We start from the raw sequence: 25,106 nt of genomic DNA, 5'->3' as shown, positions 1-25,106 counted from the left end.
CAGGACCCGACGATAGTCTGTAAACCCAACTCACCAGGACCCGACCATAGTCTATAAACCCAACTCACCAGGACCCGACGATAGTATATAAACCCAACTCACCAGGACCCGACCATAGTATATAAACCCAACTCACCAGGACCCGATCATAGTCTATTAACCAAACTCACCAGGACCCGACGATAGTATATAAACCCAACTCACCAGGACCCGACCATAGTATATAAACCCAACTCACCAGGACCCGACCATAGTATATAAACCCAACTCACCAGGACCCGACCATAGTCTAGAAACCCAACTCACCAGGACCCGACCATAGTCTATAAACCCAACTCACCAGGACCCGACGATAGTCTATAAACCCAACTCACCAGGACCCGACGATAGTCTATAAACCCAACTCACCAGGACCCGACCATAGTCTATAAACCCAACTCACCAGGACCCGACCATAGTATATAAACCCAACTCACCAGGACCCGACCATAGTCTATAAACCCAACTCACCAGGACCCGACCATAGTCTATAAACCCAACTCACCAGGACCCGACCATAGTCTATAAACCCAACTCACCAGGACCCGACCACAGTATATAAACCCAACTCACCAGGACCCGACGATAGTATATAAACCCAACTCACCAGGACCCGACGATAGTCTATAAACCCAACTCACCAGGACCCGACGATAGTCTATAAACCCAACTCACCAGGACCCGACCATAGTCTATAAACCCAACTCACCAGGACCCGACGATAGTCTATAAACCCAACTCACCAGGACCCGACCATAGTCTAGAAACCCAACTCACCAGGACCCGACCATAGTCTAGAAACCCAACTCACCAGGACCCGACCATAGTCTAGAAACCCAACTCACCAGGACCCGACGATAGTCTATAAACCCAACTCACCAGGACCCGACGATAGTCTATAAACCCAACTCACCAGGACCCGACGATAGTCTATAAACCCAACTCACCAGGACCCGACCATAGTCTAGAAACCCAACTCACCAGGACCCGACCATAGTCTAGAAACCCAACTCACCAGGACCCGACCATAGTCTAGAAACCCAACTCACCAGGACCCGACGATAGTCTATAAACCCAACTCACCAGGACCCGACCATAGTCTATAAACCCAACTCACCAGGACCCGACCATAGTATATAAACCCAACTCACCAGGACCCGACGATAGTCTATAAACCCAACTCACCAGGACCCGACCACAGTCTATACACCCAACTCACCAGGACCCGACCACAGTATATAAACCCAACTCACCAGGACCCGACCACAGTATATAAACCCAACTCACCAGGACCCGACCATAGTCTATACACCCAACTCACCAGGACCCGACCATAGTCTATAAACCCAACTCACCAGGACCCGACCATAGTCTATAAACCCAACTCACCAGGACCCGACCACAGTCTATACACCCAACTCACCAGGACCCGACCACAGTCTATACACCCAACTCACCAGGACCCGACCATAGTCTATACACCCAACTCACCAGGACCCGACCATAGTCTATAAACCCAACTCACCAGGACCCGACGATAGTATATAAACCCAACTCACCAGGACCCGACCATAGTATATAAACCCAACTCACCAGGACCCGACGATAGTATAGGAACCGACCATAGTCTCTAAACCACATTATCAGGAATCATTCATAGTCTCGTCAGAAATAGACCGTTGTCTCTAAACTAAACTCATATTGAATCAATCATAGACTCTTAAGCAAACTCGTCATAAATCGACCATAGTTTCACAAGCAAACTCATCAGGAATGGACCATGGTTTTCCCTCAGGGGAAACATATACAATGTAAGTATCATGGCAGACACAATATCATGACCGCTGGTAAAATGATGTGTATCAGCGAGTATTATCCATGAAGACATACGAGATGCTACAGTATATCTTTGCAAGTTATGTAGACCCTGACACATAAGGAATGAAAACATATACTATTCAGAATCAGAAAGGCACTGTTTATATAAATTTAACACATTTAAAAAAATACAACTGTATCAAAAATATATATATAAATATATAAAAACTACACCATTTATTTATGAATTAACAATAAGGGTTATGTGACCTATTTTTGATTTGTCTTGTGAAAATGAAATACAAAAAAATGAAACGTACACAAATGCAAATGGATATAGATATACATGTTTATACAGATATATTTACCATTGTATGGCACTGCCACTATATAACCCTACCAATTCAGTTGCGAGTTCACCAGCCTATGAACTGCCAACAGGAAGTGATCTCTGCTACTGGTAAGCGCGGGAAATTTGAATTTGAAAATTTCAAAACAAAAATCGCAGATGGTAAATATAAGAATTGAACGGCTTTCAGTTGGCATTCATAGTCAATATGAATGCCAACTGGACAGAGGCAAATTCAACATGAAGCGCTACCGCGCTTCATGGAATTTGCCTCTGTCCAGTTGGCATTCATATTGACTATGAATGCCAACTGAAAGCCGTTCAATGCTTAAGTATATGTTATCATTATCTTAATGTTCTTATACAATCTAATGATTTATTTTAAACCTTTAAGATTTTAATTTCAATTGTTTTTAATATCTTTTGGAAGAGATTGGATAATTGTACTATTAAATAGAATTATGTCTATTTCATTTTTCAAAATACAACTGGTAACACAGAAAGTCAGCAAATATACTATTGAAAATGCTTACAAATGTATTAATTTTCATTTTAAAGGGTTACCACTGAAAATGTTTATTCTTGCGTATCATTTCGAATTCTCATTGGGAATCAAGTTATTTAAGTTAAAGTCGTAAATAATATGGAACCGCAATAACACAGTCTTACAAAATCAACTGTCCTCGAGTAACGTTATTTACAAGGAGCATCGGAATGATATCGGTACCGTAACACTTGTACGTTTTTAATTGAAACGTCACAACATACCAACCGTAAAATATCTCCAATAAACCCAAAATAACAAAAAACAGAGGATTACGTTTGGGTCCTTCGTTATAACAAATGAAACTGTTTCGCAAGATGATATTTAAACAAAACAAAATTAGTTTAATTATGTACATTGTACGTAAAAGCATATGCTGAATACAGTTTCGGAATACAGGAAAAACAAATATTATACAGTGTTATTTCAGTTAACGACTGTTTGATATGATTTATATGTCAGTTAAGCAAAAATGAGAAAGGGTTAGAAAATTGTGACCTCATAGGCTAATCTGCCCTGCTGTGATTTCTGTACATGTGTTTTCCGTCAGGTGGCGGTACCGTCCAGTATCTAGATCTAGGTAGTACACGTGATCTTTTATGTTTACAACATCAAACGCCTCTTTCTGAAGGGTAGTTTTCCTTTGTTTAAATGTTGACGTTATTTCAAATTCTTTTTGCAAACGAAGGAAACGTGGTCTTGCGTAGGACGGAAGTAGTTCGCTTCCCTGATTACAAATTACATCCAGCTCATTTTCAGACAGTTCAGATCGTTCGGCATCTTTGTGACAAACAGCCACCATCCCGGCTCGACCTTCACATCCTACAACAACACGAATAACAGCAATGGGCTTTAACTCTATGGCGACGACCTTCATAACCAAACCGGAACAGAATGTATGTCCTATTGAAAAGTCATTACAATAAAGGCTATATTCGAATTAAGTATCTCTATAGCACAGTTCAGGAACGGACATGTCCAACCATTAAACTACTCTGTAATAGAATTATCGAAAGAAATAGGTACTTCATATGTTGTACATGCGCACTACATGTATATTATTGTAAAGTCATTCATTTGCACCTCATTTTCAGAATTACGCACGAACGAAAAGAAAATTGGACAAAACATTAGCTTTTACAAATGTTTGACTCTGAGTGACAGATTCTATACCTTAATTCCAATTCGAATATGGAAGATGAATGAATGGTGAGCATTAACAAACATAATGTGAAAACAGGTTTGCCTGCCTACTGACCTTGACGTGACCTTTGACATTATTTAAAAGCATTTTAACCTTGACCAGAGTATGTTAACGATATGAGATAGGGCTTTCATATTTGACATGCGTTCCTTGAGACAAGACTACATTTACAGATGACCTGAGCTTGGCTTTTGGCTTCTTCTAAATACTACATATTTTTTTTTTTTTTTTTTGTAATTCTAAATTCGGACGAACAACTAAACTCACATACCAGGAATGACTACACCGTAACAACAGGCATCACGTAGGAAGGCTACACTAGACACCACATTTGCCACCTCCATGGTCGATACGTTCTCTCCTTTCCACCTGTAACAAAATCAATTATGGCAAGGTGGTTAGATAGATAAGTAGGTAGAGTATCTATTATACAAATCATCATTAACAAGAGGTTCTGGACCTTATATGACAGCTGAATGAATCATCGTATAGCTGATGACTACACTGCTGATTTTACAATAACTTATTCAAAATAACTGATAGATGGGGGTTTTCACATTCTGATGAAGTAATATATTTGGAAATAGAAAGTGATTGTTAATTTGGTTTTGTATTGTTGAACGTCTTATCAATAGCTTACGTCATTTAAGAACGGGATCCCTTATGCGAAATGTATGCGTGGCTGTGTGTTTGTGTTGGGAGGCTGTGGTATATTTGTGTCTGTCTGCTCGTGATAGCACAAAACTGATGTCGACTTTATAGTGCTAACTCTCTGAAGCATACTGCCGAAAACATCCAACAGGACACTCCATCCAGTCACATTGAACTGACAACGGACGAACCAGTCGTCCCATTCCCGAAATACTTGGCAGGAGTGGCGACTACAATAGACTCTGGTATGTCTCGGCCAGGGGACAAAACCTAAAGCTATCCTCACAGGGGCGAACGCTCAAGTAAAAGTCAAATATGAGGCAGTGCCAAGGGCGACATTAAGAAACGGAAAATTGATAAAAAAAAAAAAGAGAGAGAAAATATCCCAAATTTAGTCGCCTCTTACGATCATGCAATAGGGAAAAGGTATATCTTTTACACCTTACCTGCATCAGAGGAACGCATTAACATAAACTCAAATGTTTCTCAGAGTGACGTATAAAAGATAGGTATCAGTTTTTTAGTTTAAATACGATTTCAGCACGTTTTTACTTACCTAAATGTATCACCGACCCTGTCATGAAAATAAGTAAAGTAATCCTTGTCCACATAGAGGAGATCGCCGGCATTAACATATACATCGCCTTGTTTGAATACGTTTTCTATGAGTTTTTTCTTATTGGCAGTCTCTTGATTTTTGTAGCCCTCAAATGTCACATCTTTACCCAGAGGGATAACCAGCAGACCAACCTCGTCTGATTGTAAAACAAAATAAATACTTTGAAATGTTTGATAAGCTTATATACTTAAATTCCCTAATTGGCATTATAAATAGTTACAAAACAGTATCTTCCAAATCTTATGCAAAACCGCAAATCAATTTACATGATATTAGAGTAATTATCAAGCTTTCACTATTTACTGATTTGTCCCCCAGTTTAGATGATAAAAAGATTCTCTGCTAGTTCTAGGGTATGGAAGTTTTCATGCGAGGGACAATATAAGTAATTATACTTGTATAAAACAATCTAAAATTGGAACTTTAACTTTTGAATTTGGTGAATAGGTGTTAATTATTTGAGACCTTTGCTTTTTTATATTTAACGCTTAGATATATGGAATGTTTTGAAGCTTGATAAAAATGACTTGATAGATGATTTCCATGTACCACACATGGGCATAGAGGTCTGAAAGTGACTGACATCTGACCCAGTGACATTGTTTGTCGGTGACTTGTTATTTGAGTTCATATATTTCTTTTTACAATGGCAAACATCGGCCGTCATTGGAAGGTCAGGTTTTACATGACCATATACAGTGATGGCAATTAATACAATTTAGCGTTAAGAAGTGCTTAAATTTCGTACTCAATTGAAAATCAGCCCTACCTGCGCCACACGGTAAGCATAACCCATCATCGCCACGAAACGGTTCGTCTTTGTTGACGTCATACTTCACAAATGTACACGGTACAATTTTCCTCTGAATAAAATCAAGAACAAAATAATGAAACGACATTCAACAAGATTTTCCGCGAATTCACTAATTGAAATTGATGTTATGAAATGAATCTTTAATACACTAATTGAAAATATAAGTATGTAACACCAATGGTCATTCATCATGTATCATTTTGTAGATAATACGAGAGCATCAGGACTAATGTAGTGTTTAATCACCGCCATCATATACCTCTGTATACGATTCAGCAAAATGTATCCAGAATTGCAAGACCAAATAATGACATCATTCTTTTATTAACAATCGTGTCATTTCTCAACGCATGCCAGGCATTAAGTATACTTTTGATTTTCCTATTCAGGTATATTCGACAATGAAAATGATATCAAGATATCAAATGTTGTTCGGGAGAAAAAATCGATTTTGTCCTCCAACACTAACCTTGACCTAAATGCGGTAAAATCACCAAACACACTTTCTGAGCTGAATACTAATGTGTGTACATTTCATTCAAAACACAAAGACACATTGAAGCCTACGACAAGATGTTAAGATGACGTATGTGGTATTTGGCTTGAAATACATTGTAGTGTCATTGTCCTTGATTCTAGTAAGGTGAACCCGGTACACAGCACGCTGATTTGAGGCCAATTGATATACAAAAAGCTGAACATGCATGCGTAAGTTCAATTCAGATATCTGAATATGCTTCAACAACACACTGGGAGGTTTAATGTTTCCTCTGATTAGTCTTTGTGTTACAAACTTTGATGTCAGTAGGCAATCATAACGGATGACATAAGTACCTACGGAACAGCATCATCACTGGAATATCATACTATTTTATATTATAAGGTCGTCCATTATATTTGCTTTTTTTTTACCAACTGATATGTTAGAATTCCCTACCAGGAATGGTGAGCTTCTTCCACATGCTCCGAATTTGTTGAAGACGTTGATGAAACCAATTGGCATCTCCGTCGCGGCGTAGAATTCCACCACGTTGGGTACAGCGAATCTACGCTGGAACTCCGCCCAAACATCCGGCCGCAGACCATTACCCAGGGCATGTTTCACGCAATGTTTCTTGTCTTCGGGAGACTGTAAAATACATCATCATCATCATCATTATCAGCAGCAGCAGCAGCAGCATCAACAGCAGCAATAAAGCCAACAATAAACAACCTTGTCACTTTTCTCATATTATTTCGATTTGTTTTTATATCAATAATCTACCAATTCACTTCAGTAACTTTAATTATAAGTAAAAGTAACTGCTTTCGGAATGATTAATACATAACATTTTGGTCGCTATTAAGTAGAATCGATAAAAGATAAATGTCAACTTCAGTATGGTAAGCAAAAAATGTCCTTAATAGAAAAAATGTACATTAACAAAACGTTTGGAAATCAAGCGCAAATCAAAATAATTACCTGCATTCAGAGGTTACTCGAAAAGTTTACATGTTTTCACTATATTGATAGATGAACTATTTTCAGAAGACTATTTTGGTGCTGACTGTTTACTACTCAATAGTCTGTGAAGAGTTGTTGTACGGCAGCTATTCTTTGCTGCTATGTCTAATCAACCAACCTCTGGCGTGTTGACCAGGTATCGCAATAGCTCCCCAACGTAGTGGATGATTGTGACATTGTGCTTTCGGCAATCCTCCCAGAAACGTGTGGCTGAAAATTTCTCTCTCAATACGACTGTGGCGCCTGTAAAACAACAGAAACTGATCAATTTGCCTGTACAATTTTCGCTTTTTTCGGCATAGCCGTCTAATATTCTTTTGGCTCCGAATATGACGCGACAGGTGGCGTTACTGGTCAAGATGAAGTATGTGATTGGTCAATGTAGCGGTAGATGCAAAATGAAGTTATGCAGTTAAAAACGAAACAAAGATAACATTGAATGCAAGCTGAATAAGTGGATGTACATTTGTAAATGAAACATTAATAAGATAACATGTATATTCCTGATTCAATTGCAGTCTTATTATCACCAAAAATGATTCAAACTGATACAATTTTATTATCTGTGCTGAAACGCATTAAGTCGTAATTTATTTCACCAGCAGTTTTACATTATTACTACCAGCATTAAAACTATGCCGTTTATCCTTTTTAAAGATATTTCTTGTTTAATCAAGATTTTTGTTTGGTTGTAATATAATATATCTTACAGACAGGTCCAAGAAGGATCCATCAATTGTCAGTTCATTTTTGGCTCTAATTTCAATTTGAATCAAACGGTGTTAATGGCATGTGTGCCTTTTGTAAAATCTTTTGTCATACCTGTATGTCTATGTTTACTAACCTTTTGTTAATACAGCGCCGATACCCATTAAGAGACCAGCGGAGTGATACAATGGTAAAGGTTCATATAAGATATCGTCTCTAGAGAGGTCAAACATCCACATCACAAAGGCTCCCTTCAGAGTTTTAGCATGTGTAACTATAGCTGGTTTTGGCAGACCTGGATTCAAAAATTCAGAAGAGGATGATAAACAACTTAACGTTACATATACGCTTTTTTAAAATTTGACAAGGTCATGGTTACACATTTTAACATCAATAATTGTCTTAAGAGAAGTCAAAGCTGAACAGACGTGAAAGTCTACTGGGTCTTCAACCATTCAAAGTATTCGGCTTCCAACGTCATAAATTATCTTGGAGCATTATCACTCCTACCATGTTGTATACATAATGTATCTAAGTAATCAGATCTCGACACAAATGACAAGGCACCATGTCTAATTAACGTGTGGGTTATTTCCCGTAGCACGACTTAACACTACAAATTAAAGACATGTACTAATGTTTTATGTAACCAATCATTTTTTAAATCAATGTGATTTTGTAAATCAAAAGACATTAAGTTATCATCATATATTCTATCATTCAATTCAATTGTTGTTAAAACGGAATTATTTGAAAATGTTTCACATTGGAATTTGTAACGAAAGAAAAACGTGTAAAACCCAACTGTATTACAGGTAAAATGTGTGTTGTTCACCAACCGTATTTGTATTTTAGTTTTCTATTTTAGGAACTTACCTGTCGTACCAGAAGTGAAAATATAACAATTAACAGAGGAAAGTTCCAATGAGGACCTTTCCGACATGTCGATGGCATCAGTGGACATGCGAGAACATGTTTCTGTAAACGACTTAAATGTGACCGGAAATGACACATCATATGAGTAAAATGAAATTCCGGTGATTTCATCTTGAATGTCAGTTATAGAATCCAACAAATCCTTTCCTAGAAAAGAAACAAGAAATTATATACTCATTCATTCTGAAAGCGAAACAAACCCGAGGGGTCATAACGTTAGCGAAATAACAATTGTGGTCGAGGTATCCTGCTACCTACAATAAATTGTGTTTTAACCTCAAGCAAACGTTTTGATTCAGGCATTGCGTCACCTCTAATACTCATTTTATTTTCATTAAGGCATTGTACCACCTCTCATACTCACTTTATATTGACTTAGGCATTGTACCACCTCTCATATTCACTTTATATTGATTTAGGCATTGTACCACCTCTCATACTCACTTTATAATGATTTAGGCATTGTACCACCTCTCATACACACTTTATATTGATTCAGACATTGTACCCCCTCTCATACTCACTTTATATTGATTTAGGCATTGTACCACCTCTCATACTCACTTTATATTGATTTAGGCATTGTACCACCTCTCATACTCACTTTATATTGATGTAGGCATTGTACCACCTCTCATACTCACTTTATATTGATTTAGGCATTGTACCACCTCTCATACTCACTTTATATTGATTTAGGCATTGTACCACCTCTCATACTCACTTTATATTGATGTAGGCATTGTACCACCTCTCATACTCACTTTATATTGATTTAGGGCATTGTACCACCTCTCATACTCACTTTATATTGATGTAGGCATTGTACCACCTCTCATACTCACTTTATATTGATGTAGGCATTGTACCACCTCTCATACTCACTTTATATTGATGTAGGCATTGTACCACCTCTCATACTCACTTTATATTGATGTAGGCATTGTACCACCTCTCATACTCACTTTATATTGATTTAGGCATTGTACCACCTCTCATACTCACTTTATATTGATTTAGGCATGGTACCACCTCTCATACCCACTTTATATTGATTAAGGCATTGTACCACCTCTCATACTCACTTTATATTGATTAAGGCATTGTGTCACCTTTCTCACACACTTTATTTTGATAAAGGCATTGTACCACCTCTCATACTCACTTTATATTGATTAAGGCATTGTGTCACCTTTCTCACACACTTTATTTTGATAAAGACATTGTGTCACCTTTCTCACACACTTTATTTTGATTCAGACATTGTGTCACCTCTCATGGGGCCGCGATGGCCGAGTGGTTAAGGCGTCCCGACACTTTAACACTAGCCCTCCACCTCTGGGTTGCGAGTTCTAAACCTATGTGGGGCAGTTGCCAGGTACTGACCGTAGGCCGGTGGTTTTTTCTCCGGGTACTCCGGCTTTCCCCTACCTCCAAAATAGTGCATGCCCTTAAATGTCCATGGCCGTTAATAGGACGTTAAACAAAAAACAAACCAAAGTCACCTCTCATAACCACTTTATTTTGATTTAGTCATTGTGTCATTTCTCATAACCACTTTATTTTGATTTAGTCATTGTGTCATTTCTCATACACACTTGATTTTGATTTAGACAGTGTGTCATTTCTCACACTCAACTGTTACAAGATGGGTTACGCGACATCCTATATGAAACGGTCCACACTTGCCTGGATGCATCAACTTTCTTCTTCTTTTTATTCAAAGTTAATGTATATGGCAAAACCGGGCTCTTAAGCTACATAAATGTCGAGTTTACCATCAACTGAAGATATCTAGTCACAAATGTTACCGTCAGGAAATAGTAAAATGTTTCTTGTCTGTAGAGGTTTTGGAATAGCATTTTAACAGAATTTAACATAAATTAAAATCAATCGTAAACTATATGAAGAAACTATCAATGCATATCTATCAAATAATCCAAGAATCCTAACCACCGCCTGGGATTTCACCTGGTACGGACCATGTTTAAATGTCAAATTCCCGAGTACACATAATGGAAATACATTTAGCTAATATGAGATAAAATTGATGCTAGAAAAGGACAAATACAGAATTATACTACCAACACAACCTGTCAAACACAGTGAACATATTATCATATACAATATATAATAAACGAATAAAAAGATAAATAAAATTTGCCTGAAACACACCTGGATATTTAGAAGGCTACTAAATTGTCAACCATCACACAACACAGGTCATCGTGCATTTGCCAAACAAAGAGAACTCTTAAATGTAAAATACATTAATTGAATTAAATGATTCCATGTTCTAATGGAATATTCTACACCAATACTTCACCAAATACTTCACCAATAGTCGACCTACCTTGACCGACGATGAGTAGTTTAGGCTCACACACTTTGATGCAGTGCAATAAGGACTTGGACCTTAAGTTGTGGTTGATAAACGCTTGCTGAATACCGACCTTTTGTAGACCTACAATCACAATATAATGAGAGTTACACATAAACATATTTAATGAATTTTGATTTCAGAGACAAAATTACACAACTCAGCACAGCATTCAGATCTACAGATGTAAAGCAGTGCTATACAATTAAAATGTTGTATTTATGTTTTCAGATAAATGGTAATTTTTATCATCATTCAAGTTCAAGAATACTCAATCTTTTACAATTGAATCATCACAAAACACAAATAAGTTATAAAATAGTATTTCTACTTGGTAAGGTTGCAATCCTGATATGATATATACATAGAGAGGTACTGATATGGTCATACAAGTATCAAAACGTGTTTCTACTAATAGTGGGCTGGGCCCTGAGATATATATATACAATGTTCTTATCCCCTGTAAGGTACCAAAACATCTTTCTACCTACAGTGGGCGGGGCCTCTGATATATATGTCATACCTAGGTAGGTCCAGATAAGGTCTGGCTGGTTATACATCATAATTGCGACCACATCACCCGTATGGAGCCCCATTTCTAGTGCCGCGCGTGCTACCTGATTAGCTTTCTCTTCCACCTGTTTGTAAGTAAAGGATTTCTCCTGGAATATGAGAAACACTTTGTTCGGGTATAAGGCGACGGTCTCGTCGAAATAATCTGCCAAAGTCTTCTTGGCTTTTGCCGCCAAATTGAATTCTTTAACACACTTCATGGCCTTACGTAAGTATACCAAGTCGTGATGAAGCCATGGCGCGAAAATTTTGATTCCAAGGTATATGGTACCGGAAAGGGCAGCCAGTATCCCCGTCGCTAGAAGAAGCATTTTGTCGTCTGGAAGATGAAAACAAAATAAAGAGTAAATAAGGAAGTTAACGAACGGTGGAGCTCTTATGAAAACCGACGCAAACAGGACCAGGTGATACTAAACATTAGGCGTCTTCTCTTTCATTGTGAGGCCCTGGGCTATACCGTATTGTGTGACCCCTTGAGGGAAATATCTCTTTTCCTACATCATAAACCTCCACAATTGACAACACATATCGTAATATGGGCCAAGTCATTCCTAGTAACAGGCAATGTAATAGAAAGTCATTCTGAAATCATTAAGCATCAAGTGTCGCGTACAGTATTTCACCATACAATCAGATCTGCCTGATCTCAACGGGGGATGTGCGAGTTTCTGGTAGGGGTATCCCCAACCACTCTCGCATCTCCCTCACCGTTGAGATCATTCATTTGGATCAAATACATAGCTTTTAATATACTGTTATTATATCAATATTATATGTAACCAATAGTGCATGATTTGACTAAGTATAGACTTTTATATTTAATATAACTTACATTATATTGTATGTCAGTGAATTGTATCATGCAAATCTTATTTTCGAAGCCAACAAGATCCTGGCTATATGTACAAACTCTGAACTCGTTCTCCACTTTGTAATTTCTATTGCTGTTCACGTATATTACGACTTTGTATATTATAACATGTGCTAATGGGCGATATGGCCCACAGTTAATAAAGAAATTGAATTGAATTGAGATACCAGACAGATCGGAGACAACAAGGATCTAGTACCTGGAAGCGAAGCGGGTGAGATATCCCTGTTACAACAAAAACCTGTAGAGGGAATGAAAACAAATATATCAGGTGTTACCAGGGCCTACTCGTCCCTAGCAGACGTAATACGACACTGTCAGACAGTGGGTTCTTACGAAATTGGAGGTCAAACTTCTGGAATGTAAGATAGCTACCCGACACAACACAAAGTCGTTACACACTTCTCGGCCGTTTAAATCATGCATAAGCTTTAGGGGGGGGGGGGGGGGGGGGGGGGGGGGGGGGGGGTTCAACAGGTCTTTCGTTTAATTTTGTTATTTTCAATGTTTGTTTATATAAACAAGATCAACTAAATTTAGATTTTCACCAGCGAAGCTTCGTAAAGCTAACCAATCTTTGAAGAAATGAGTGCTGCTGTATATGTCATTATTGATGAGTGTTCGGAGTAGCAAGGTATGTCCTCCACAAATCCTGCAAAATATATCAGATATTCTTATGTCGAACTATTGGATAATCTCAAGACACAATACATTGCCTGTATCTTATAACGACCTACAATGCAGTTTACCTGTATTTGGATAGGTCGTAAGGCCGTCTTGCTACAGGTAGCCCCGCTACAGGCAGACCCTCTACAGGTAAGCCCCGCTACAGGCAGCCCCACTACAGTACAGAAAAAATGTCGATACTCGGTCTTTGCCAACAAGAATACGACTGTGTGTCCGGTTATATGTGTACCTCGGGCTTCCCCGCTTCACATTTGTGTACGTACCTGTTCCTGTACGTCGCTTCTGTAAGGTAGTGTCACTGGCTCCCGTTGTTTACAATGTAGATCTCCAAAACAAGCTCAGTCGACATGCAGAGTACAAGTGTGTATGTGTATGTGTGTCTTCGCCTGGTTTCATAAACAGGACAAAACCTATTGGTGCATGTCGTACAACGTAATATACTTTATATCTTTATCTGCAAATATGTTGTACATGTGTATTTTAGTCATCTGTGTAACAATTATTAAACATTTTTTCATGACTTATATTGGACTTGACATGCTAGATATACACGCTCGGCTGCTATACATACTTCGTATACCTGTACATTACTGATTAGTAGGGCGACGGTAAGGTCAAAGTTCAAGTCAGGTCGCCAGTCAGGTCGCCTTGGTATTCACATATTAAATGGTGTGACAATGTATTACTTCAGACGTATCCAAAATGGAAACCAGTGTCCAATGTTTGACATGTTTTGGAGACACAAACGTCATAGAATCTCAAAGATATTGTTAGTGTTGACAGAGTGAGACAAATGTAGACATGTATGTATATGTGGAGATACCAAGAGAGATGACCCTTTATCCGAGTACTTATCACAACAGTATGCGCGTGTCGTGTGAGATTACTGAGTTTAACATCATTGGGTCTCAATGTTTACGTGAAAAAAATAAAAAATGCCCAGCTTTTAACCGACTCTCAATGTTAGTTCACTGTCATTAATTTATCGTAATTAAGGAGATTTTTAATGAAATAGACTGTTTTCCGCCAACTCATTGTCATAGCGATAATAATTACCTACCAGTTTCAAGCGTTTTTCATTACAGATTGTATAGTTATATATTTACATGTTCACCTCTCTCCGCCTCATTGAACCTAGTAAACTCAGATTACTTCATTTCCCGTTGAAGATTTTGGGTCGCGTGCTTTGTTCTGGGAGACGAATCACTTTCTTGCCGGCGTGTGAATACATTCCCTGAGTTTACAATGGCGATCGAGTTCTGTACCGCCTCAGACTTGAATGCACTTTTATTTTGTAAATTGTGTAACATTGTTATAAACGTACGTAGCGCAGTAGGTCTAATGTTAGACGTATATCGAATGCCATGTTTGATACCATTTTAGTGGTCACAGAAAATAAACCTCAATTTTAACACTATTTAACAACACAAAACAGACTGGAAGCAGCAGTATTCTATATCGAGCACAGGGACACATTATTATCGTAATTTGACTCGCAATGATGAATAAATCTAAACATATGGAGGACACAAGTTTCCGGCCGTCGAATACCGCCAATTTTCAAATCAATGTTTATTTACTTACTATTATCAGAATTTACATCCCAAAACGCCTGTGCGACAATGAAATCCCACATTTTAATGTTACACTTTTTCTCGAGCTCTGAATATCCCGGCTATTAGACTGCATCACATATGGTCGCAGGGGTTCGAGGTTAAATTTTGAGTAACATATAACATCTATAAGTAATCGCAAGACTAAAAATCCAACATTCATTCAAATTATAAAACCTCACACAATCGATTTGTTCAAGGCTTTAGAGAGTATATAAACACTGTTTGTTTAATGTTGTGATATTTCACTGAACTGTGAATCACTGTGAACCAAATCACACTATACTATACTGTAGACACTGCACTTTAAATAAGTATTTATATTGACATTGCTAAGTTTTTATTATACAATAACATACATATTTGTTATAAATGAATATTTTACGTTGAAAATATCGTATTTATGTGTATCAACATCGTAATAATCAAAACGTGTAAGGGACTATATTTTGTGTTGCCTTGGCGACGAGAATAGCTGGCTGTCTGCTGTTCCACTACTGTGCACACATGTACGATACGTATAACAATGTTACAAAGTGACGCACTTACGTCACACCGTTGCGACCGAATTTTGCAATCTGGCGGCGGGTTTTTTTAATTTGGTTACCGCAAATATAAGGATTGATTGTCAATTTTGTTGCTTGCATCGACTGATGAAGGGAGGTGAACCTCGTGCAAATGGTACATGAACTATTTCGTAGTTCACTTCATTTGCACGATGTTCACTTCATCAGTCAATTCAAGCAACAAAATTGACAATCAATCCCTAAATCAATAGAAACGGTCGATATTTTATGTCATTACACTGAGCCTATTGAAAGGATTTCATTGATCTTTTCATTCATCACACAAAACGATATTTTTTCAAACATCATAAAACAGTATTATTCAGATTGATAGGTAATCTGAAATGATAACATCATTGGTCCCCTTCTTTCCTCTTGAGCGTCATGCGTGATGTGACGCCATTATATGTATGTAATGACACTATTCTGTATACATAGTGTGTCTCGCTCGTATGCCTTCGGTAGTGTAGCGTAAACGTTTAAGCTGTATAAATAATAAAGTTTGAAAACTTCCCTAGAACCATGTATATGTTTCGGATTGTCGATGGGGGGTATATGTTTGTACGTGTTCATACTACACTAAAATCGGTATAGATTACGTTAGCATGGCCGCTCATCAAGAAGTGTGTGTGTGTGGGTGTTTTTCGTATTCCAAACCAATCTCAACGCATCTTACCCAATCTGAATGCATGTTGATAAGTTTAATACACTTTCTAATATAATTCTCCGTGACACTATTTACACATGTAGTTAGCAACGATCATCGCTATACAGTGGTACCAACGAGAGTCCTCATGCCAGTACATCGGTATAATTGAAGAAAAAAAATATTGTACAGCTTCAAAGTACCATAGACACTCGTTGGTAAAAACCAAAGTCGTCTTTACGTTTGTACCAAAGGAATCATTTTATTACGCAAAATCCATTTTCCATAGAAATTCATGTTTACAAACAAAAGTCCCGATGTCTTTACATTGGTACCGATGAAATTGCTATTGCGCAGCTTCCGGTGGCTTATAACGTCACTTCCTCCAATAGCTTGACGCGTTCCCGATTTCTTACATATACTCTGTTCTTCGGGCGATAAGCTGAAAAAAATAGTGTTTAAGACCACAACCAGGGTACAGTTGTCATGACTGTGTTTCTCAATCTGTGTTATAGAAAACGTAACGGTCAATGTGTTCAAAGTACCGCCAACCCTCAGGCTAGTCCTAAAAAAAGACAGTCTTCTACGAAGGAGTTTCGCATCACCTTGGAAACAACTCCTCGCAATACTCAATGACACAAGAAATGTTATTGGTGCTCAGGGCAAAGTACGAGAAAATGATAAGAACGAACAAGAATAAAGCCGACGAACTAAAGACGACCGATGTAAAAGAAATATCTCACGAGTTGAGGAAACATCCGCTGTATAAGAAATCCATTCCGTGACGAAAATGAAAAGCCGAACCTGCCACCAAGATACAGAAAGGAAACAAAGAAGACAGTTGTGAAATGACTTAAGTTTTCATGTGTTTGACAAAAGTTATGATAATGAAATAGTTGAGTTATTGTCTGTATACCCTACAGCTGCTAGGTGAATTTGTTGTCTGTGACATTGTGTCTCCATGAGACATATCATCCCCTACAGGTAAGTGTTTCTCTTCTATATTGTTAAATACAAATATCTGCTTGTATTGCCTATATTGGTCATTACCAGATCGTAAACTTTCAATAATCAAACTATTAAAATGCCTTGGTGTTCTAACCATTCTTCTGCATTAGAAGCGTGGGTATTCCCATACAGTCTACAAACGTCAATGGAATTGTTCGTGGTGTCAAACTGAGTGAAAAGATTCTCATGATCCAACCATTCGCCAAGGTTATCATGATGTGGACTTCCACAAGGTCTGCAAATATTCTATAGATCATCCATCTGTTTCAAAATTAACGAAAACAAGAAAACATTCATACATTCCCAGTTTTTTTGGTAAAAACATCTGTTAAGAATTTGCCCATAAGATTATCTTAATATGTGGTTTGATCAAGGATTACATAATCATGCATTATATATATATAATAATAATATATAATAACATAGAATGTAATTTCAGCAGTGTGGACAATGGAAAATGGCATTTTTTTTTCGAGGCAATCCGCCCAATACAATCCCATGATATATAAACAGTACTAGAAAATACATTAAGATACAGTAAGAGTAAATATTTAGGTAGTAGTTGAAAAAACAACCATGAAGCCATCAGCTAGCGTGATATGTACAGAGCCATGTTCTATAATTTAAAATATCCCGCGCGTTAAGATGCCGAAGTTTTAACATAATATATACATCTTTTTTAATAAGCATAACAATGAACAGTAGAGTAGGTGAACAAAGGGTAGTCATCATTGTCATTCACATACGATACTTGTCAAAACTAATATAACAATTGTATGTAATGATAATCAAAATCGTTTGTTCACAACCTGATTGTAATTGAAATGTACAAACATTTTTACATTCGCCAACTCATGTTGAACAAATTAATTCAGAACGATTAAAATCAAAGTATCTTGAGGTATTTAAAAAAAAATGTTTCATTTATTTTTGTGGTATGTAATTGAAATGTGACAATAAACGGCAACTTAAAGGTGTTTGATAATGGTACTATCAACTGTATGTACACCATACATCAAAACACAACCACACATGATGATGAAACATTCGACATTACTACATGGAGAACAACCAAATCATTAAAAAAACAGATAGCATTTTACTATCTAGAAAACTAATACATCATTACACTGGAAAATATTATTGTGAAGTAAGTTATATTTAGAATCAGAGAAGGTTCCTCAATATGGGGGCGTGACCTCAAGATCTATAAAAAAAAAACTTTCGAGACTGATTGTTAGAAAATATTCATTTACACAGACAACTGTCGATGTATGGAGCACTTTCCCGTCAAATGTGGTAAATACAAACACTGATAGAAGAAACATTACGTTAAAGACAAAATTGAACTGTGAATGTTTAATTTTTGATATATTATTTATTACAGGGCTTACTGGCAAAGGAATGCAATTTCCTACTTTTGTCAGAATAAAATCTATTTATCTATGTATTAAAACACCAAGAAGATTTATCAGATACAAGATTTTAATTGGTACAAAATAAAACACGCTAAATGAAATATGTAGAATAAATTGGTACAAATAAAATTACTATCTAAGTAATGACAATGTCATACAGTAAACAATGAGAAGACATATCATACATTCCACCTGTTATACTGCAAGTTATAAACTGTATCTTTGAGCATTAGACTGGTGGGGATGTATTTTAATGTCTCATGACAAAACTATTGATGATAAAAATGAACTTAGATAGTATACATACAAAACATATTTATTATTTGTTCATATCTTTGACACTTTTGTTATGAATTTTATAATATCCTATGAGTCATGCAAGATAAATTGGTACAATTAAGATATCAATGCCATAGTTACTTATAACATTGTGAAGCTGTATTATGTCATTTCACAACTGTATTATTGTAAGTTATCACTGATTTTTGTTTAAACATTTAATCATTGGATATTGTTGATGAAGAGAAAATGATGACTAATTGACACATATTACAATATCATATGGAAATGAATGTAAAATATGTTTGTACAGAATAACTCAATCGGGAAAATAAATAAGTCTTTTTGCAACTGATATTAGACAAATCTAGAAAAACTCTTTGTGACACTTTTCTTTTGGCACAGAACTGTAATGTATATGTATTGGCACAAACAGATTATTATAATTGATACAATGAATGGTTTCTTAAACATGAAATGCGTTCTTTAACATCAAAAGAAATTCAATATGTTTTAGTTAAATCATCTGAGCCCTACATATGAAACACTACACCATAACACTGTACAAACTTCATAAAAACTCGTACATACATGAGCATATGGTGTAATTTTCAGGATCTGTTTGACGTCACCTGTATCTGTTTCCCCTTCTCGATGAGCGGTCATACTAACAAGATAAATCACGATACATATACAAGTGAACCTGTACCAACATATCTCCCGATCGACCATACCAAACATATCCATGATTATAGGCAAGTTTTCAAATTTTAATATATATTGCTAAACCGTTTAAGCTACACTACTGCAGGCATTCGAGCGAGACGCACTACACTATGTATGTATACACAATAGTGTCATTACATTGGACGTTATATACATTGTACTCATGTACCGATGAAAGTTTGTGTATCAATGAAACTCATTGGAAACAACCAAAGCCGTTTTACTTTGTTTTACCAACGAAAGCTATGTCTTTACGCTAGTACCAATGAAATTGCTATTGCGCAACTCCCTGTGACTTATGACGTCACTTCCGCCAAAATATTGCTGCTTATACCTTTATATAATTCTTTCAAAGCTCAGAATTATTAGAAATGATTACTTTTCAAGAAAAATACGTCAAATACAATAAGTTGCTTTACATTTTAGTTACAGTATAATTAATGCCAATTTGAATTGTATCTACAGATGTATATGATCTCGTTACGTACCCTTAGTTGCACAGACGCTTTCTACGTCGCCTCATATAATCACAGGTTAATGGTTTACATCGATCACATGTATAGATGTATATGTATAGATATCAGGAAGCTCATACATTGCTCATAAGCTTACATGGATAACATTTATAATTAGGCCTGGATGAAATAAGAACAGTTTCCGTCTTAGTCTCCCATTTATTATTATTGCAGAGAAAACTAGTTTGAAATATCAACAGTCCTCTTTATATTCAATGAAATGCTCCCGGATCCCGAGACTCAACAATGTACTGACGTTTTAAGCAGCTCTCAAGCAGGCAGGTAAGGATCAAAGAATCGCTCTTTGTCACCTCGAGGAAATAAACACGAGAGCGCACCTCCAGTTGAGAACTAGTTGAGTGCAGAGCTAGTTCCAACCAGGGGAGACAACTGTCCCTATTTTCTATTAAGCTCCCCCATCCTGCTATTCCTGTTTAACCAATAAATGATCTCGTTACTTTCTCGAACTGCACCCCTCACGGGAATTCTTGCTTTAAATCAACCTATCTTAATCCCTATAGTTGCATATGTATTTCTAGGGTTTCAAGGGATGGAGATCTATAATTTAACACTTAAAACTTTTTTTTCTAGTGGCAGCTATGTAATTGAGTTCTCCCCCTCAGGCTTCTTATTTGAAAGCCATTGCCCGGGAAATGGGTCCACTACCAGCCGGTAGGTCCCGTTCCTTTAACAACCACAGTACCACTTTATATGTGAATTATAGTGGCATCTCAAAAGATCCCCCAAAACATACACACACCATAAAGGGCTTCTACTGCAAGGGATGGACCCTCCTGGAACTGCTGTTGAGAAGCTTCACCAAGCGGCCCGGCTCCACTCCCTGCAATAATGCCAGCTCCCAGAGGGAATCAGGAAGGGGCAATCGGACTCCGTCAAAAGCTTGCTTGAGTCGACCAAGAAGCGCCCAGAGTCCCTATACCTCTTACTCGAACGTGGATGAATTGTACCCCAAAATGATCAATTTGAGTCCCCAAAGGAGAAGGCTCCCAATTGATCGAGGATCGTTGATCACCTCTGCGACCTCTGCCTCTTAGAAGACCTGATGGACCGCCTGCAGACTCCCTAGATATGGTACACCATGAGAGGCCCTTTATAATTCTTTATAAGCTGTCGGTACAATAATAGTATTCGATTATAATATCTTAACAGTATTTGAATTTACGAAGTAATACTTGTAGTACAAGCTAGTATCTGCCAAGTTCATCATATACCATAACTTTACAAGTTGAACGTTTTAATTATCTGAAGAAGATTGATACAAAACCGATATAAAGCTGAAGAGTAACCATACGTAAACACCGTAAAGAAATAAATTAAAAATCTAATTAATTCTACTTGGACCGCTTAACAAGGAGGATTAGTCGGGCGCCAGGCATGTAACCTTAGGTGGAAATCCGAGGAGCGTGGTTTGACGCTCCCTACCCGTGTCGGTTAGTGTTTCATGGGAAGCTGAGAAACGGACCTGTCTGTGTTGTGGTCGTGTATTTGGGCAAGACACTTTACCCTAATTGCTCTTGATGGCAGGCGACGGGCCTCCCGTATGTTCTTCAGTGAGGTAATCACCAACTACTAAAGGGAGACCCAGCCTCAAAATGACTATGGCTGTTGACGGGGCGATAAAGCCACCTAACAAACAAAACAAACAGGCTTAAACAACAAAGCGAAATCACCCACAGTCACAAGCGATGATGAGTAACGGTGCGTTTGCCGGAAATACAAGACTCAGAATAAAATATAAATCCCCGTTTGACACTATATCACTTATCATTGGCAAGGACAGTAACCTTGCTTCTCAAAATTGAACACACTTTTTTTTTTAAATTCGATTATAACCATAAATTAATGAGGTCCGATTCTTTCCAATTATGGCTCGTCTAAGAAAATATTATATCATTTTTAGTAATACCAAATATAATTTTAAGTTAGAAAGTCGGAAGAATGCTAGCTTTGTTCGCACTCTGTCACACAAAAGCAAATTGCATATAGTGTACATATCCACCTACAATGCACCGGTCTCTTTATAGCATCGCCATTGGTTGTTGTCGGGGGTAAATCCATCGGTCACTGGATAGTCAACAACACTGTCTCTATGTTTGTCTGTCCCTTAATGATACAGCATTTCTGGTTGGTCATCGACATTGCCGTTAAACTTTAACGTTTGATCAACAGTTCCGGTGATTTAGGCGGCCTCCCCTTTATGTCAGTGTGTGTGTTTTATGAGACTGGCTGTATATTCGTTTGTGTCTGTTTGTGATAGCGCGGAACTGATATCAACTTTATAGTGCTACTTCATCATCACTAAAGCAACCAGCAGGACACCCCATCCGGTCAAATTATATACCGAGTCGCCCCACTCCGAAACAACTTTCATTGATATGGCGGTGGGTTTTTCAAATCGCCCTAAAATGTACACCCGTCCGTAAACAATCCTTGTTACCGTTATTTCTTAAACAGTCCTTGGGAGGGGGAGGGGTATTTCTTAAACTTCACATGTAGGTTTTTTTCAGTCCCTAGTTGTGCCCATTAAATTTTAACACTGAGCGGAAATACAAGGCTACAGTAACTTGGATTTGGACAAGCTTGTTTTCGTTATTTCTTGAAAAGTTCTGAACGGATATTTCTTTAACCTCACATGTAGATTTCCCTTGGACCCTAGTTATGCATATTCAATTTTGAACCGTATTAGGAGACAGGAAGCTATCTTGGATTTTGACGGTATAAGTTTGTTATCTGACTATTTCTCTGAAAGTTCTTCTTGAATCTTTCTTAGATTTCATATGAAGGTTTTTCTCGTTTTCAAACCATTAGGAAGAATAGAAAAAAAAGAAGGGAAATTTTGAGAAAAAAAGGAAAAGGAGAGAAAAGATCAGTATTACATAGAATCTGTAAATGTTATTCAATAGTTGGCGCCGATATCCCTCTGGGGTCTCTTGTATGTGTCGGCAAGGGGACAGAGCCCAGAGCCTTCCTCACAGGGGCGAGAGCTTAACTTAAGACCAAATGTGAAACAGTGTCAAGGGAGATAATAGGAAAAATAAAGTTGCTACAAAGAAGTGAAAAGATTCCAATCATAGTCAGGATGAATAAGAAGCCGTTTGTTGATCTCGTTAGCATATTATCAACACATAAAGAAAGCATAAATAAATAAATAAAAATATGCTTACATAATAACATATGTCCACTGGATGACCATGACCCATCAAAAATCTCAGGGATAATATCCCTCGCGCCGATGGAGAACATTTTGCTGTAGTGTACCATCCGCCATCTTGTTCTTGGAACCACCCACACCACATTATGGGATTGTTTGATTGGTTTAACAAACCAGTTTTAGTTTACCAACACTAATCAGGAAACCGGTTTAAGTTTAAACATTGTTTGAAAACTATTTTTGTATCGGGAAGAAGGAAGGAGAATTTCCGTGGTTCACTGACAGTCGATATTTGTTCATGAGGAAGTCCGGACGCACGTAACCCATATCCGACTTTTCACGAAAACGCTTCGTTATATCCGACTTGGGTTCGGCAACTGGCGTTTTTACTTGGTGACCATCCAGCCTCTGTTACAATGATGTAAAATTGCCGTGAATGTTCCTCAGACCACTACATTTACTATACATCCATCGCATAATATGTATTTCTTTCAAATTCACTTCATAAAATTATGTTTAAATTGCTTTTAACCGTTCTTCCCGGAAAGTTGTCGGATAACGCTAATTAAAAATACAATACATGAATACGAAATGACCGAGGCGTGGTAGCTTTACCTTATTCCAATCATCCATATCACCATCATAACGATATACCTGGGGCCATCCCGGATATGTCACGATGATATTGATTGACAGCGAGGTTAATAATATAAGTTTCTGGAAGTCTGTATGTTCATTCATACAGCATTTAGTTTCGATTTGGTTACAGAAAATAATGTCCTTAAATGTACTTAATTGAAAATCCATGCATAGTTCATAGACTCAACCATAGCTATGCGTATAGGGTTTAGAAATTCTACCCGAGAGTGTGCACTTGGAGGGGGACCGAACACAATACGCACCAACAGCAGAAAATATAACATTGGAAGAGTTCAGGACACTTTCTGGCAAAGAGCTAGAAGCTTTAAATAGATTTACACCAGGTGTGGACACAGATGTACATGTAGGAGATTCATGATAATGTTTTGTTCCTGTTTCAAATGTCAATCTCCTCCGAGACTTATTTGGTAATTGTTTCCGTCATTTAAACTTGAAACTTTAATCTTCACCCCTGCACGCTGAATGTGATTGGCAACCAACATTTTAAGGGACGATGGAGGAGTTGTTGACCATCGCTTCTGTCGCTTATGTATACTTAAAAATCCATCTATATCACAGATACATGTTTGTTTTAATGCGATAACGACTGTGATCTGACTACTTTCCGGGCCTTAGATTAAGCCCAGCAATGTAAGTGCTTACTGAGTACACAAAAAGTAACACACTGTCCCCGTAGATAAATAGTCTTTGACAGACATCTGTTTCCCGGGCGCCGCCATGTTAAATCCGGGCGCCTGTAAGTAGTTCCTATGGCAGAAACCGTCATACAGCCGAGTTTTGACGTGGGGTCGTGGAATCTGCCGAGG

General features: G+C 37.6%; 1 protein-coding gene across 2 annotated transcripts; it reads right to left on the bottom strand.

The window, feature by feature from the left end:
- Positions 1–3,089: 3,089 nt before the first annotated feature.
- On the bottom strand, positions 3,090–14,065 carry LOC117334985 (very long-chain acyl-CoA synthetase-like). Of its 2 annotated transcripts, none has more exons than XM_033894865.1 (11): positions 13,961–14,065; positions 12,090–12,458; positions 11,540–11,650; positions 9,127–9,333; positions 8,387–8,545; positions 7,661–7,785; positions 6,976–7,167; positions 5,994–6,087; positions 5,162–5,360; positions 4,226–4,323; positions 3,090–3,572 (listed from the first exon to the last, which is right to left on the bottom strand). In XM_033894865.1, exons 2-11 carry the CDS (start codon positions 12,448–12,450, stop codon positions 3,250–3,252), a joined length of 1,869 nt encoding a protein of 622 aa, XP_033750756.1. In that variant the 5' UTR covers positions 12,451–12,458; positions 13,961–14,065; the 3' UTR covers positions 3,090–3,249. The 2 variants fall into 2 exon arrangements, with proteins under 2 accessions (XP_033750756.1, XP_033750758.1); XM_033894867.1 differs by lacking the exon at positions 13,961–14,065 and adding an exon at positions 13,760–13,876.
- Positions 14,066–25,106: the final 11,041 nt, after the last annotated feature.

Source organism: Pecten maximus, chromosome 9, assembly GCF_902652985.1.
Source record: "Pecten maximus chromosome 9, xPecMax1.1, whole genome shotgun sequence".
Taxonomy (NCBI): Eukaryota; Metazoa; Mollusca; class Bivalvia; order Pectinida; family Pectinidae; genus Pecten; species Pecten maximus.
This window is presented reverse-complemented; position numbering and strand designations above follow the sequence as displayed.

Bases quoted from the DNA above. Each gene is read 5' to 3' on its own strand.
- LOC117334985 (XM_033894865.1), bottom strand. From the start codon at position 12,450: ATGCTTCTTCTAGCGACGGGGATACTGGCTGCCCTTTCCGGTACCATA. The intron at 5,361-5,993 runs GTAGGGCTGATT...TTTTACAATCAG, and splicing joins ATGCTTACCGTGTGGCGCAG to ACGAGGTTGGTCTGCTGGTT. The intron at 3,573-4,225 runs GTATGTGAGTTT...GTGTTGTTGTAG, and splicing joins TTACGGTGTAGTCATTCCTG to GATGTGAAGGTCGAGCCGGG.